This window comes from Chelonia mydas, chromosome 17 (genome assembly GCF_015237465.2).
Source record: "Chelonia mydas isolate rCheMyd1 chromosome 17, rCheMyd1.pri.v2, whole genome shotgun sequence".
Lineage (NCBI taxonomy): Eukaryota > Metazoa > Chordata > Testudines > Cheloniidae > Chelonia > Chelonia mydas.
In genome coordinates this window covers 2,318,728-2,332,120 of record NC_051257.2, presented here as the reverse complement: position 1 = coordinate 2,332,120, position 13,393 = coordinate 2,318,728, and the positions used below count along the sequence as shown (strand labels likewise).

Genomic DNA, 13,393 nt, shown 5'->3' with positions numbered 1-13,393 from the left:
GCTTGGGCTGGCACCTAAGAGAGCAGCCCCTCTTTCTAAAGACTAGGGAATGGACGTTTAAGTACCAAAGCTCAGCTGTGAGCATCCCCTGGGCATGGGGCTGGGAGCCAGCCACAGGGGAGTGGGTTCCCCCAGAGTAGAGCCCGGGCCTGTGTATTGACCAGGCTTCTCCCCGCTGATCGTGCTCAGGTGGGCAGAGGCCGGGCTCTGCGCTGCGCATGGGAAGTGGCACAGATGGATGTTTGGAGGCAGAGCCCCCGGACGTTTCAGAGCAGGGCCCAAGCTGCAGAGCTGGCGTCTGGGTTTGGAGCCACGGCTCCTGACTCCCGAAATGTAGCGGTGTTGGGAGTGGTGGGGAGGAGCCAGCCAGCTATTGCGGGGTGGGGGGGCGGGGAGAGAGAAACCCAGTTCCACTTTAACTCTCAGCTTTCCCTGTGTAGCTTCCTCCTCCGCTATCTTATCTGGATTCCAGACCTGGAGGCGGCTGCTGAGCAGAACTAGCCCTGGGTGTGAGGTGCCAGGCCTGGAGAGCATGCGGAAACGTGAGGAGGACACTTAGGAAGGTCTCCCAGGCATTCGGGGGGGAATAAGAGAGAGGGGGGAGGGGAAGACAGCTCAGCTCAGGGACCAGGCAGAGACTGGGTGACTTTCATCATCAGTACCTGCTGCAAAACCAAGCCCCAGGGTAACCCGCACACTTCCTGGGTGTGGTGTTTTGTCCCATCTGGTGGCACCAAGACCAGAGAGCCTAAGAGTCTGCTCTACAGGCAGCTGGCTTTTAGCTCCTGCACTAAGCTCCAGAGGTCCCAGGTTCGATCCCACCCACCAACACCCAAGGTCTGTCGGCATTACACCAGGTCAGGGCCCGGTTGTGCGAGGGGCTGTGACAAGTGACAGAGACCCTCCTGCCCCAGAAAGCGCCTGCTCCGGGAGTCAGAGAGGCCAGGCCTGGTGGTGGGGTGGGGGTGGGGTGCAGAAGTCCCTGCCGGCCCCATTGCAGCCGGTGCTGGATCGGGGGTCTGTGGGTCGCACCACAGAGGGTGTAAAGGAGGAGAAGGTGGCACCTTTACAGATGGGGATGAGGATTTTCCCCACGCACGGGGGGCAATGGGGGAGAGCAGCCAGCTAGGCAGCCCCACCTCCGAAATCCTGGAAGAGTGGGCGGGGCCAACCCGAGCAAAGAACTCGCCTTCGGGGGGGGGGGGGGGGCGGCACGGAGCCAGGAAACCGCTGAAGGGGGGACAGCAAATAAATGGTCACAGAGCGGTGGGGGTCAGGCTCCTAGGTGGGGAACAAGGGAAGTGGACAGGCCGGAGGAGAGAACCCTGGACAGCGCCGGCTGCTGCAGGGAGGCAGCCGAGGAGCCAGCGGGCAGGCCCTGCGCAGGCAGGTCAGTGCCATGGCCTCCTGCGTGCCGATGGGGAAACTGAGGCACAAAGTAGCCGGGGTGTGACTCGCCCCGGGCCAGGGAGCCAGGCAGTGGCAAAGCGAAGGCGAGAAGAGTCCTGGCTCCTAGCCCCGCTGCCCCCAAAGCCGGGAACAGCCCCCGAGTCCCGGCGGCCCGGCCGGGGCGGGCCAGGGCGAAGCTCAGCCCGGCGGCTGCCCGCTGCCCGCCGCCCCTGCGCGCCGTGGCTGCGCGGCGCTGCGCCCCCGTGCGCTCGCCGCTCCATTTCCTCCGGCAGGCCGGGCCTGGGGGGAGCCTGCGCCGAACCCCTCCCTGCGCAGGGGCCGGGCTTGCGCCGCTTCCTGCAGGAGCTGCGCCGTGGGAGCGGCGGGACCCCGGAGAGCCCGGCCCGGCCCCACGCTGGCCCAGAAGGCCCTGCCCGCCTCGCCGCTGAGGATGTCCCGGAAGGCGCCGCGGACCGAGGTGTGCGCGGACTGCAGCGCCCCAGGTGAGGGCTCCGGGCCTCCCCCGGCCCGGCCTGCGCGCACGGGCTCGTCCGCCGCCGGGGGGCTGGGCAGAGCCGGGGGGCAGGCCCCGCTCCGTCTGGCTGGGGACCCCCGCCCGTACGGGGGGCTGGGAGCTTGTGCGCTAGGGACAGAGGGTGTCAGACCCCCCCGCAAGCCGCTCCCCACTGGTGCAGGGCTCTCGGGGGGCGGGGCAAGGGGGTGCCTGGAGCCCCCCCTTGGCTCGGCTCGGGTGCAGAGCAGCTGGGGTCTCTGGGGAGGGGGCTCCCGGTGAGTGCCAGTGCTGTCCTGGGCACTCGCTCCCCCGACACTGAGCTGCAGGGGGTGGCCAGGGAGAGCCCGGGCACCATCGCACCTGCCCCTCTGGCAGCCCCACCCCGGGATGGGGCTCTGCTGCCCGTGTGCCATCCGCAGGGTGGGCCAGCAGCTGGGCTGGCTGGTGGGTTCCACCCCCAGGGACGCCCTGGGGCAGGACTCGGATCCCTGTTCGTGTTTTCCAAACCGAACGGTGCCCCCCAGCCCCGAGCCCTGTTCGGGAGCTGGCCCCAGTCTCCCAGGCAGGATCCCCCGGCGTGGATTTGGTTCGGGGGAGCGTGGCGGGGCAGAATCGGGCCGACACTGGCTCCTCGCGCTGGCCCCGGCCTGGGAGAGAAGGTGCATTTCTCTGCTGTGGTGCCCGGCAGTCGAACAGCAGTGAGGTCATCGGAAGGACTGTGGTATCCGAAGGCCTCGTGCCGAATGAGTGTGTCCGTTTGTCCGTCCATCGCACTGCCCGGCGCTGGGCCGGAGCGCGGCGTGTCACGAGAGACCAGGTCGGAGCTGCTAGTGGTACCTCCCCTCCTGCGACGCTGCCTCCAAGCCATGGCGGCGCAGGCCCCAGGCCACAGGGTCTGTCTTGCCAATGGGCATAGCTGGAAGCATAGTCCCCCATGGCAATGGAGACTTGGGGGTCCTTCCCTTCGCTACAGGAGGGTCCTAGGCCCTGCGAGAGCGCCAGCTAGCCAGCTCAGGCCTGGCACAGATGGGAAGGAAGATCTCCCGTTAGCATGGTGCCTCACGTGTGCCAGGGCGTGTGTGGGGTGGGAAGGGGTGGAGGTGCGTGCCGCAGTGCTTGGCGGTACAGAGCACCGGGGGCTGGCCCTGGAGTCGTGCCCCAGTGTCTCACGCCAAGGCCGAGCGCAGCAGGGATTCCTCACTGTGGAGCTGGGAACCAGTTCCTTCAATCCGTATCCACGTGAGGAAATGAGTTATAAAATCCGGCGGGGCCGCTTCCTGCAGACAGGGGGGCCCGGCGCGTCCCCGGCGGGAGGTGGGTGTGTGCGCCCGTTGTGAGCCTGGCCTCGGGGTGGGCAGGAGCTGTCTGAGTGCTTGGCACCCGGGCACAGTGGCATGTGCGTTCCCAGCCCACTTACAGCACAGCGTGTCTGTTGCCCCCTCCCGTTCCCAGAGGCAGTTCCCCTCCCGGGGAGGCAGCTGGAAAAGGCCAGCAAGCACCAATAGAGGCCCTGTCCTCTGTAGGTGCAGGGTCCCTCTGGGCACCCCGGGGTGCTGAGTGTTCCCGCTGGCCCCTGCAGTTCAGTGGGATACTGCGGCCCTTGCTGGCTCTGGTACTTACACAGCCCCGTGCGATCTCTCCTGCCCCCTGGCAAGCAGGGCTTGTACCCCATCGTACAGCTGGGAACACACACGGCAGCTCCCTGGGGGAGCAGGACTTGAACCCCCGGCCCAACCTCACTCCTGAGCATGAGCTTGCTGGTGCCTGGGTACCCCCGGCAGAGGTGGGATGTGGGGTGCGGGGGCCCTGCCCCGTCTCCTCTGTGCTACGTGCAGCACGTACTTGGCTAGGACGGGCCTGGGGTGTGCGCGAGTGGGGGGCTCTGGGGGCTCCTGAGCAGGTGCCCAGCGCTGCCGACTGCCAGGTGTGGTGAGGTGGGAAGAGGACACCCCCTGCCGGGACCTCCTCCTCCTCCGGCTACGCTGTCATGGACATGCCGGGGCAGGAGGAGGTGGTGCCCAGGGCCTGCCTGGCTGTCCTGGTGCTGGGTAGCACCGGAGCAGGCTGGGGCAGGGAGCGCCAGCTACGGCCAGGCCATGTTTCCAGTGGCTCAGGGTGGTGACCATGGGGCCAGCATCGTCTCCCCTGCAGGGTGGCAGAGGTGGTCTCTGGGATCCTACTGCAGCCAGAGGGAGCTGCATGCTGGCCCCTGGGGGTCCCTGCTGCCCCTGCTCTGTGGCCTGGGCAGCTCGAGTGGAGATCCCAGGCGAGGTGTGGGATTGGCCATGCCGGGCCGGGGGCTCCTGGCCTCAGTCCCCCGATGGCAGCGCGCTCTGTTCACGGTGGCGGCCGCGAGCCCAGAGACACAGATGCAGCCGGTCTTGCTGCCAAGGCCACTTGTTCCTGTGCCATCTGCATGCCTGCGAGGGGGGGGGCATGACACGCTGGCTGCGCAGGGCATTTGCCTCATCCCTCATACTCCTCCTCCGCAGACAGCCAGGAGAGGCTTGCGTCCTCTGGCCGTTGCCTGACACTGACGGGGGCCTCCGTACCCCTTCCAGGTAGCTCTGGGACCCCCCCCCCATGCCGCTCGCCCAGCAGCTCTGCCCCCCGCCCCGGGGAGCAGGGCAGAGGCTGGGGGCAGGGCTGGGGGATGCCGCCTGGGTGCTCCTGGCATGGCGAGTCAGCAGCGCAGCTGGGGCCGGTCCATGGGCCAGGCTCCTCTCCAGCGCAGTCAGGAAGGAAGCATGGGGGGGCCTGCTCCATCCGCAACAGCCAGGCTTCCTCTGCAGGGACAACAGGGGAACTCGGCCCTGGGCCCCGGTGCCAGGGCTGGGGGGAGGCACTGCTGGGAGGCTGGGCTATTGCCCCCCACCCCCTGGCATTCGGCTGCAGGCCCCGTGGTGGGCTGGGTGTCCTGTCACCCCCTGCACCCCGGCAGGCCAGGCCCCGTCCCCATTCGGCAGAGGTGGCAGCCCATGCAGAGCCGCAGGTGGAACCCAGGAGTCCTGCAGTGTCCACTATGCCCCCGTTCCGGCCTGTTATCCAGTGTGGCTTGGCAGGGGGGTTCCCTGCATGATCAGTGCCTGCCCCACAGCGTCTTTGCAGGGCTGTGAGGCTGGGGGGGCCCAGGCCTGGCTGCCTCTGGGGGCCGTCCCTCCCCGCTGAGTTGGTGTGAGTCTGGCTGGGCGGGGCTGCCCCTCTCTCCCACTGGTGAGCCGGCCATGTGGCCATCTCCCACGTTGGCCAGACCACGCAGTCTGAGCCCTGGCAACCTCCTGGCTTCAGCCTCCGATATGCCCGCGGCTGGGGAAGCTCATCGCTAGGACCCTCTGCCAGTGGCGACCCCAAGCTGCCTCGCTCGGGTGGGCTCCTCTGGCCCCCGCGCTCATGAGCATTGAACCCCCTTGGCAGCAGGGCAGATGGCTCTTCGGGGGCAGACACCGGACTGGCCGCAGCACAGGGGTTCCCAGCCTGGCAGAGCACCTGGCCTGGGGCAGGGGCGGGGACTGACGGGGCAGGAATGTCCCCTGCACTATCCCAGGGCTTTGTCTGGCACCCCGCCCGGAGCAGCAGGGCTCCTGGCCCTTCCCTGGACCCCCCCTCTCTCAGGGCAAAGGGCTCCTGGCTTTGCCTGTCAGGGCTGGGCCACCTTGGCTGTCCACCTGTGTTACCGTGTCCCGGGGGGCTCCCCTTTCCCTGCGACCAGCCCGTCCGGGGGGCCCTGCCGACGGGGGGGATGGGTGCATGCTGGCTGGTGCACCGGGAAGTGGGGTGTGAGGCTCAGCCTGTGCCCAGGGGAAGCCTGGCTCATGGGCTCCTGCCTCCCCCAAACGCTTGGGAGGCGCCAGCCTGCTGTTGGCGCTCCCGCAAGTCAGTGGGTCTGGGGGTATTGCAGAGCTGGGGCGGGGGGCTGGAGCTGGCACTGGCACTGCTCCCTCCTCAGGTTCCTTCATGAAGAATTTACCCCCTTCCCATGACCAGACCAAACCTCTTCCCCCAGCCCAGCGCCGGCCGGGCTCTGGGATCCGGCTGGGCTTCCGCGAAGGCTTTGTCCTGGGCTAGTCAGGCCTGTCACGGCCACCCCTGCCAGCCCCTTCTCACAGCTCCCTCTCTGCCAGGATTGGGGCCCGGTGCCAGCGCTGGCTCCTGGCCAGGTTGCTGGGCTGGGCCGGGTGGGGCAGAGCACGGGGGCTCTGGCTCAGTGCCTGAACAAGCGGCTTCCCCAGTGGCTGGTGGGCCAGCCCGGCGGTGGGTGGGCCCGTGGCTGTGCCGGGAGCCTGCGGACGGCCCCTGTGGCTTGTACCTGACTGGCCCAACTCGCTGGGATTTGAGCCCAGCAAGGGGCTCTGAGCTGGGGCTGCAGCTTCCCCAGTGCCCAGCCCGTGCTAGCCGCAGGTGCACCATGGTTCTGGGCTGGGTTGGGTTGTGGGGCGTGGAGCTGCCTTCTGCAGGGCCCGATGCCGACGGGGCCAAGGGCAGGTGGGGGTCAGTGTGGACAGTGTGGCTGGACAGGGGGTGATGGCAGCGCGGGAGCTGGGCTGGGGTCTTTCCCCTGGGCCCCCGTGTTGGACTGGGGCAGCCCCTGGCTGTCTAGATGTGCTGGGGTCCGTGAGCTGCTCCGGAGAGCTCTGTCAGGACCCCAAGGGCTGCGCTCGGGGCTTGGGGGGGCCATGGGAGGGCAGCCTCCCCCTTGCTCTGGCTCTCGGGAGGACACTGTGCCCTTGGCTTGTGACTCTCTCCTGTGCAGCAGCGCGGGGCAGATGCAGGCCTGGCTGGGGGCCGGAGCCACCCGCCCGCTGAGCAGAGCTCCAGGCAGGGCACCGTCACCTACGCTTCTCCGGCCGGCCGTGGGGGAGCCCTGGGCGCGGCCCCCTCGCCCCCCCGAGCCTGTGGGCGGCCTAAGGCAGCTCCTGCCTCCAGCTCAGTCCCTGGCTGGCTGCCCGTGCAGGGTGCTGGGGCTGCGGGAAACCTTGACCTCCTCTTGCTCTGCCCCCCAGCCTGGCAGAGGCTGAGCTCAGACCACCCCCCTTTGCTTTGCAAATGGCTGATTTGAACTTTGCAAGCAGCATTTGCATAACATGTCTCTCCAGCTCCCAGAGCCTGGGGAGGGCGGCCAGACTGGGCCCCACAGGAAGGGACAGAGACGGGGGCTCCACGGGTGCTGTCCTGCAGATTGGAGCAGCTGGGTGTGTGTGGGAGGGAGTAGTGGGTTGGGATTGTGGGGCACTGCCAGAACTGTGGGGGCTGGGCTGTGGGGTGGGATTGAGGGGCAGGGCTGGGGGCAGAGGCAGGGTGAGGATAGAGGGGCCGTGAGACAGGGCTGGGGGGGGGAAGGGCTGAGATAGAGGGGCTGTAGAGTGGGGCTGGGGGCCACTGGGCTGTGATAGAGGGGCCGTGGTGCAGGGCTCGGGGGGCACGGCTGGGATAGAGGGGCTGTAGGGTGGGGCTGGGGGGCACAGGGCTGGGATAGAGGGGCTGTAGGATGGGGCTGGGGGGCACAGGGCTGGGATAGAGGGGCTGTAGGGTGGGGCTGGGGGCCACTGGGCTGTGATAGAGGGGCCGTGGTGCAGGGCTCGGGGGGCACGACTGGGATAGAGGGGCTGTAGGGTGGGGCTGGGGGGCACAGGGCTGGGATAGAGGGGCTGTAGGGTGGGGCTGGGGGGGACAGGGCTGGGACAGAGGGACTGTAGGGCAGGGCCGGGATAGAGGGGCCGTGGGGCAGGGCTCAGGGGGCAGGGGCAGAGCTGGGGGAGGTTCCCGCACAGGACAGCGGGGGGGGGAGGCCCCTGGCGGTGTTCAGGGCACACGCACGTGCCATGGCAGGCGGGGGCTGGCCCTGGCTCTAGTTCTCCCAGGGACCTTGCCGCAGCCGTTGCGACCCCTGGCCTGGCTCTGAGGGAGGTGGCCGCCCCACCCCACAGTTCCCGTGTGACCTGCCCCGTGCCCTAAGGAGAGCCCCCATGGGTGCAGCCCCCAGTGCCACCCTAACCAGGGACTTCCCTTGGCTGCCACCCCCCTTCCCAGGAGCCTAAGGGGACACCCCTGGGAACCTGCTCTGCTCCCCGCTGGACGTGGGGCTGCAGCGGGCTGGCGGGGGGGGGGGGGGGGGGGGGCGCTGACACAGGCTGCAGGAATCAAGGCCGGGCGGCGGAGCCGGGAGGCTGCCAGGGACCGTGCCGGGCACAGCTGGGCCGGCCTGGCATACGGCCGCCAGCACAGAACTGCCTGGGGGCAGAGTAAATGTCTCCTCCTCCCACAGTGCCTGAAAGCCCCTGCCATGAGCCAGGCCCCCTGTAAACACCAAAGAAAGGTCGGGAGTGAGGGGCACGGGCAGGGCTGGGCAGGGTGGGGAGCCTGGGGCTGGGCTAGCAGGGGCTGCGGGTTGGGAGTGAGGGGCACCGGCAGGGCTGGGCTGGGGGTCGGGAGTGAGGGGCACCGGCAGAGCCTTTGCGTGCCCCTTAATGGTCGAAGAGGGCCCGTCTGTGGGGCTGGGAGGGTGGATTCCGTGCCCCCCACCCTAGGCCTGGCTCAGTGGGGCAGTGCACAGCGCCGTGGGCTGGGTGAGGCCAAGCCCGGGACAAGTTGTTGGCTGCTCCTGTCACGAGGGTCTCAGGACCCTGGGGGAGCAGCTGCATGCTCGGTGCCCATGCTGGGCCACCCTGCTCGTGCCCTGCCCTGCCCCGGGGGGTGCCTGCCGGAGCTGATGGCCGGCCCTGCCGCGTGTGAGAGAGCTGGGGCGGGTGCTCCCTGCAGCCAGGCTGGGCTCCCTGTGGCGCGGGCCGTGTGCCCCTCCGAGCGGGGGCAGGGGAGTGGGCTCTGAGCCGCAGTGCACGGCATCTCAAGTGGCCTTTTGTTCTCGGGCCGAGTGCCGGCGCCAGGACAAAGGGCTCCATTCCGGCTGGGCTGGGGGGAGGGGCTGGTGTTCCCATGCGGGCTGTGGGGCGAGCGTGGCACGGGAAGGCTCTGGGGTGGGGCAGGGGCAGGAGGGGGCAATGGGGCTGTTCCCCGGGGAAGGGGCAGAGGTACAGCGCCCTGGGGCGGGCTGCCTGCTCTGTGGCCCCTGCCCGCTGGCCTCCCCTGGAAGCTGGCGGAGCGGTGGGCGCTTGGCTGCCAGGCAATGGGTTACCCCAGCTGTCCAGCCGAGGTGCGCTGAGCCTGGGCCTCGGGGCTGGCCTGCTGGGGGGTGGTCGGGCACAGCTGGGAGCCTGGTGCCGTGTGCGCCAGGCACATGGGAATACTACTGCTGCTGGCCGTTGGCACGCCCGGGCAGAGCTCTGTGGGGTGGAGCTGATCCCAGGGGCCCAGGGAGAGGGCAGGGGCTGGGCTGCTGCCCCGTTGCTCCCCGTGTATTCCCTGGGGGCAGGGGCGAGGCGGGTTTCTTTGCCCACAAAAAGCTGGTACCGGGGTCCGAGCACAGGGCTGGGAGCCATCCCCCCCTCCAGCTGCTGAGAGCTCCCCCAGTGCGCTGCGTCCCGCACCCGGGGCTCCCCACACCGCTCTGTGATGCTGATGCTGCCTGGGGGCCCCCCGGCACCTGGCGCGGCCCTGAGGGAGCGACACGTGGGCGAGGAGCCGGGAATAGCTCTGTGTGTGGGAGGCTGCCGGGTGGGGGAGGGCGTGAAGCCGGCTGGGCTCTGAGCTGGCAGAGCTGCTCTGGGATTGGGGTGCGGGCCCGACTGGGAGCGCTCCCCCCTGTCTGCTGTGAGGGCCATGAGTTCAGCGAGTCACTCGTCTGCCGCGGGGGGTACCGTGTGCGCCGAGTGGGGGGTCACCCCGTTGTGTCCATGGAGAATACGGGCCCTGAGAACGGGGCAGGGGCTCCCAGCAATCCCTGTGCCCGCCGCGACCTTGCAGCCAGTTGTGTCTCTGCCCAGAGCCCCCTGGCGGGGCAGGGAGGGGGAAGCAGGCAGCTTGGGTGGGGGGGCTGAGAGCACATAGCTCCTGGGGGGCTGCGACTGCAGCAGCCCCCTGGGTTTAACCCGGGCAGGTGCTCGACCGGAGCGGCTCTGAGCCCTGGCCTGTGACTAGGCACCAGTAGCCAAGTGGCTGGTTTGAGGGGATGGGCCACGGTGGGCATGGGGGGCCTGTCCCAGGCGGTGCCAGCTGTGCCCAGGGGGCACTGGGCTGCTCCTGCTCGGTGGCTGGCGGGCTGCGTGGGCGTCACTGAGTGCGCACTCAGCCCCTCCATGCCCCCGGGGATGGCTGGTGAGTATATAATTCCTGTGGCCATGCAGCTCGGGGCGCCTGGCTGTGCACTGGGGTCGGGCAGCGGGGGCTGCTCTCTGCCCTCCACCGCACCCCCCTCCAAGCCCCGGGGCCCCGGCAGGGTCGGCCTTCCAGGGAGGCTCCTGGAAGTGATGGTGGAAAACCTGAGGCCTGTCTGAGCCAGCGGGGAGCCCCAGCCGAGTGCTGCCCTGGGGCTGGCACCTTCTGCTCGGCTTGGCCATGGGTGGATGCCCGCTGTGCCCACTGGTGGGTGCGCAGGGCTCGTCCCCCGGGCCTGCAGAACCCAAGCCAGTGCCCCCCTCCCCGGGCCTGACGCCCCTGCAGACCCACACTGCTCCCTGCCTGGCACCGTGCCTGCCCTGCCCCCCGGCTGGGCTAGGCATGGCTCAGCTTGGCCCCCCCATGGGAGCGGGCCCTGGGCAGGATGAACAGTCCCTGCTCCCAGGCCGCCCCAGGCCTGGAGCCAGGTTGCTAGGGGAAACCTTAGGGTTTCCCTAGCTACGGCTGAGCCCCTTAGCTGTAGCTAGGGAAACCTTAGCAACCGTCCCCATGGCAGCCGATGGCGGGGAGCAGCCAGACGGGCCCTGGGAAGCTCTGGGCAGGGGCGGGTGACTGACACCCCCAGACAGCAGGGTGGGAGGGGTAGGTGCCCTGGAGGCGAATAGCAGAGCAGCACGGGGGTCGGGGCGGGGGGGGGGGGGGGGGACAGTGCCTGGGGCTGTCTGGGCTCTGCACCTGGGGGAGGGGCATCGGTGCTCCCCCGCTGGCATATGCTCCAGCTTCTCCCATGCTCTGTCCGCTGGAGCCCCCTGGGGGCCCCCCGCCCATTCGCTGCACTTGTGCCACCCCAGCGTGACACGCCCCAAGCAGCTGCCCCCTGGGCCTGCTCCAGCTCCGGGGGTCGGGGCTCTGCTCAGGCAGCTTGGCCCTCTGGCTGCTGGCCACCCACCCTGGGGCCTGGTGCCTGCTGTGAGTCCCTCGGTGCTTCACAAACCCTAATTAAACCTCACACTGAGACGGGACTTGTCCCCGGTCACACACTGAGTCAGTGTGAGAGCTGGGTAGAACCCAGGAGTCCTGGTTCCCAGTCCCTCTGCTCTAACCACCAGACCCCGCTTCCCCCAGAGCTGGGTAGAACCCAGGAGTCCTGGCTCCCAGGCCCCCCACTCTAACCCACCCCCCTCCCAGAGCCAGGGCATTTATCCCTTACTCACCAGCTTGTCTGGGGTGCTCTAGGCCTTTGTGGCCGAGTGCCCGGCTGGCATTTACCTGGTGCCCACCCTGGGTCTCCTCACCTTTGGGGCGAGGGCCCAAGCGCTCATGAGGAAGGTCCCCTCCTGCCAGGCTGGGCCACCCACCCCAGCCGGTGCCCTGGCCTGGCCCAGCCACCGAGCCCTTGGCAGGTGTTCCCGGTGGGGGCCGGGGTACTGGCGTGTGCCAGGCCTGCGGGAGGGGCATCTGACCCATCTCCTGCCCCTGCAGACCCTGGCTGGGCCTCCATTAACCGCGGCGTGCTGATCTGCGACGAATGCTGCAGCATCCACCGCAGCCTGGGCCGGCACATCTCCATCGTCAAGCACCTGCGGCACAGCCCCTGGCCCTCCCCGCTGCTGCAGGTGGGTGCCAGCAGTGCCCGGGGGGGCACCCCGTGGGCGGAGGGAGGGGCGCTGGGGGTCTGTGCGGCTCCCCCTGCCTGACACTGCCCGTGGGTGCGCTGCCTGGTGCAGCGTCTCTGGGAGCGGCGGGCTGGTGGGGCTGGTGCTGGGATTACTCCGCGTTCCAGCAGCCGCGACTGGTCCCCTCCCGCACTGCCGGCCCTGCCTCGCCAGTGGGTTTGTGCCCACGGCTTGCTGGCCTGAACCCGCCTCCCCCACCTTCCCGCTGCTGGGGTTTGGTTCAAGTTATTTTTATTGTGTGGATTTCTAGTGCGGATAAAGTCAGTGACCTTTCCCCTTCCCCACCCAGCTCTGCTGGTGCCCCTCACTCCCGCCCCGCAGCCCCTGCTAGCCCAGCCCTGGTGCCCCTCACTCCTGCCCCAAAGCCCCTGCTAGCCCAGCCCTGGTGCCCCTCACTCCCGCCCCGCAGCCCCTGCTAGCCCAGCCCTGGGGCCCCTCACTCCCGCCCCACAGCCCCTGCCAGCCCAGCCCTGGTGCCCCTCACTCCCGCCCCGCAGCCCCTGCTAGCCCAGCCCTGGTGCCCCTCACACCCGCCCCGCAGCCCCTGCTAGCCCAGCCCTGGTGCCCCTCACACCCGCCCCGCAGCCCCTGCTAGCCCAGCCCTGGTGCCCCTCACTCCCGCCCCGCAGCCCCTGCCAGCCCAGCCCTGGTGCCCCTCACTCCTGCCCCGCAGCCCCTGCCAGCCCAGCCCTGGTGCCCCTCACACCCGCCCTGCTAGCCCAGCCCTGGTGCCCCTCACTCCTGCCAAACAGCCCCTGCTAGCCCAGCACTGGTGCCCCTCACTCCCGCCCCTCACTCTCGCCCTGCCAGCCCAGCCCTGGGGCCCCTCACTCCCGCCCCGCAGCCCCTGCCAGCCCAGCCCTGGGGCCCCTCACTCCCGCCCCGCAGCCCCTGCCAGCCCAGCCCTGGGGCCCCTCACTCCCGCCCCGCAGCCCCTGCCAGCCCAGCCCTGGCTCTGCAGCGACAGAGCTGAGGTCTGGCTGCTTGGCTCTGTGGGTCGGGGAGGTGCGTGGGGCAAGGGGCGCTGAGCTGGCGCGTCTCTCCCCAGATGGTGCACACTCTGGCCAGCAATGGTGCCAACTCCATCTGGGAGCACTCGCTGCTGGACCCGGCGCAGGTGCAGAGCGGGCGCCGCAAGGCCAATCCCCAGGACAAAGTGCAGTAAGTGTCCCCCGGGGGGGTGGGGCGGGGCTAGCCCGGCGCGGTCTCACCCTGTCCCCTCTCCCCAGCCCCACCAAGTCCGAGTTCATCCGGGCCAAGTACCAGATGCTGGCCTTCGTGCACAAGCTGCCCTGCCGTGATGACGACGGCGTCACGGCCAAGGACCTCAGCAAGGTAGGGGCCCGAGCAGCGGGCGTGGCACCGGGGGGCCTGGGGGTGCGGTGCCCTAGTGGGGTAGTGCTGAGCACCGGGGCCGGATCCCGAAGGGGAATGCCCAGCTGTGGTGGGAAAATGTCCACCCCTCTAGCCCGCCGTGCTGGGCACGGTTGGGGGCAGGGGTCCTCGGTGCCCTCCAGTGGGCGCTGGGGTGGGACTGGCACTGAAGACTCGTGCGTTGGGCACCAGTGGGCCCGGGTTCGAGTCA

The 13,393-nt window shown here is 69.4% G+C and overlaps 1 protein-coding gene across 4 annotated transcripts in view; it reads left to right on the top strand.

Moving 5' to 3' along the window:
* Nucleotides 1–1,614: 1,614 nt before the first annotated feature.
* GIT1 (GIT ArfGAP 1) overlaps nucleotides 1,615–13,393 on the top strand; it is a 28,455-nt gene continuing 16,676 nt past the window's right edge. For 2 of the 4 annotated variants that reach the window (XM_043531240.1, XM_043531239.1), the window contains exons 1-4: nucleotides 1,709–1,892; nucleotides 11,615–11,748; nucleotides 12,857–12,969; nucleotides 13,038–13,143. In XM_043531240.1, coding sequence (XP_043387175.1) covers nucleotides 1,841–1,892; nucleotides 11,615–11,748; nucleotides 12,857–12,969; nucleotides 13,038–13,143 — 405 coding nt within the window. In that variant the 5' untranslated portion in view covers nucleotides 1,709–1,840. Of the gene's footprint in view, nucleotides 1,893–11,614; nucleotides 11,749–12,856; nucleotides 12,970–13,037; nucleotides 13,144–13,393 lie in introns of all 4 variants that reach the window. The other 2 variants (XM_037880689.2, XM_037880688.2) reach the window with 2 other exon arrangements.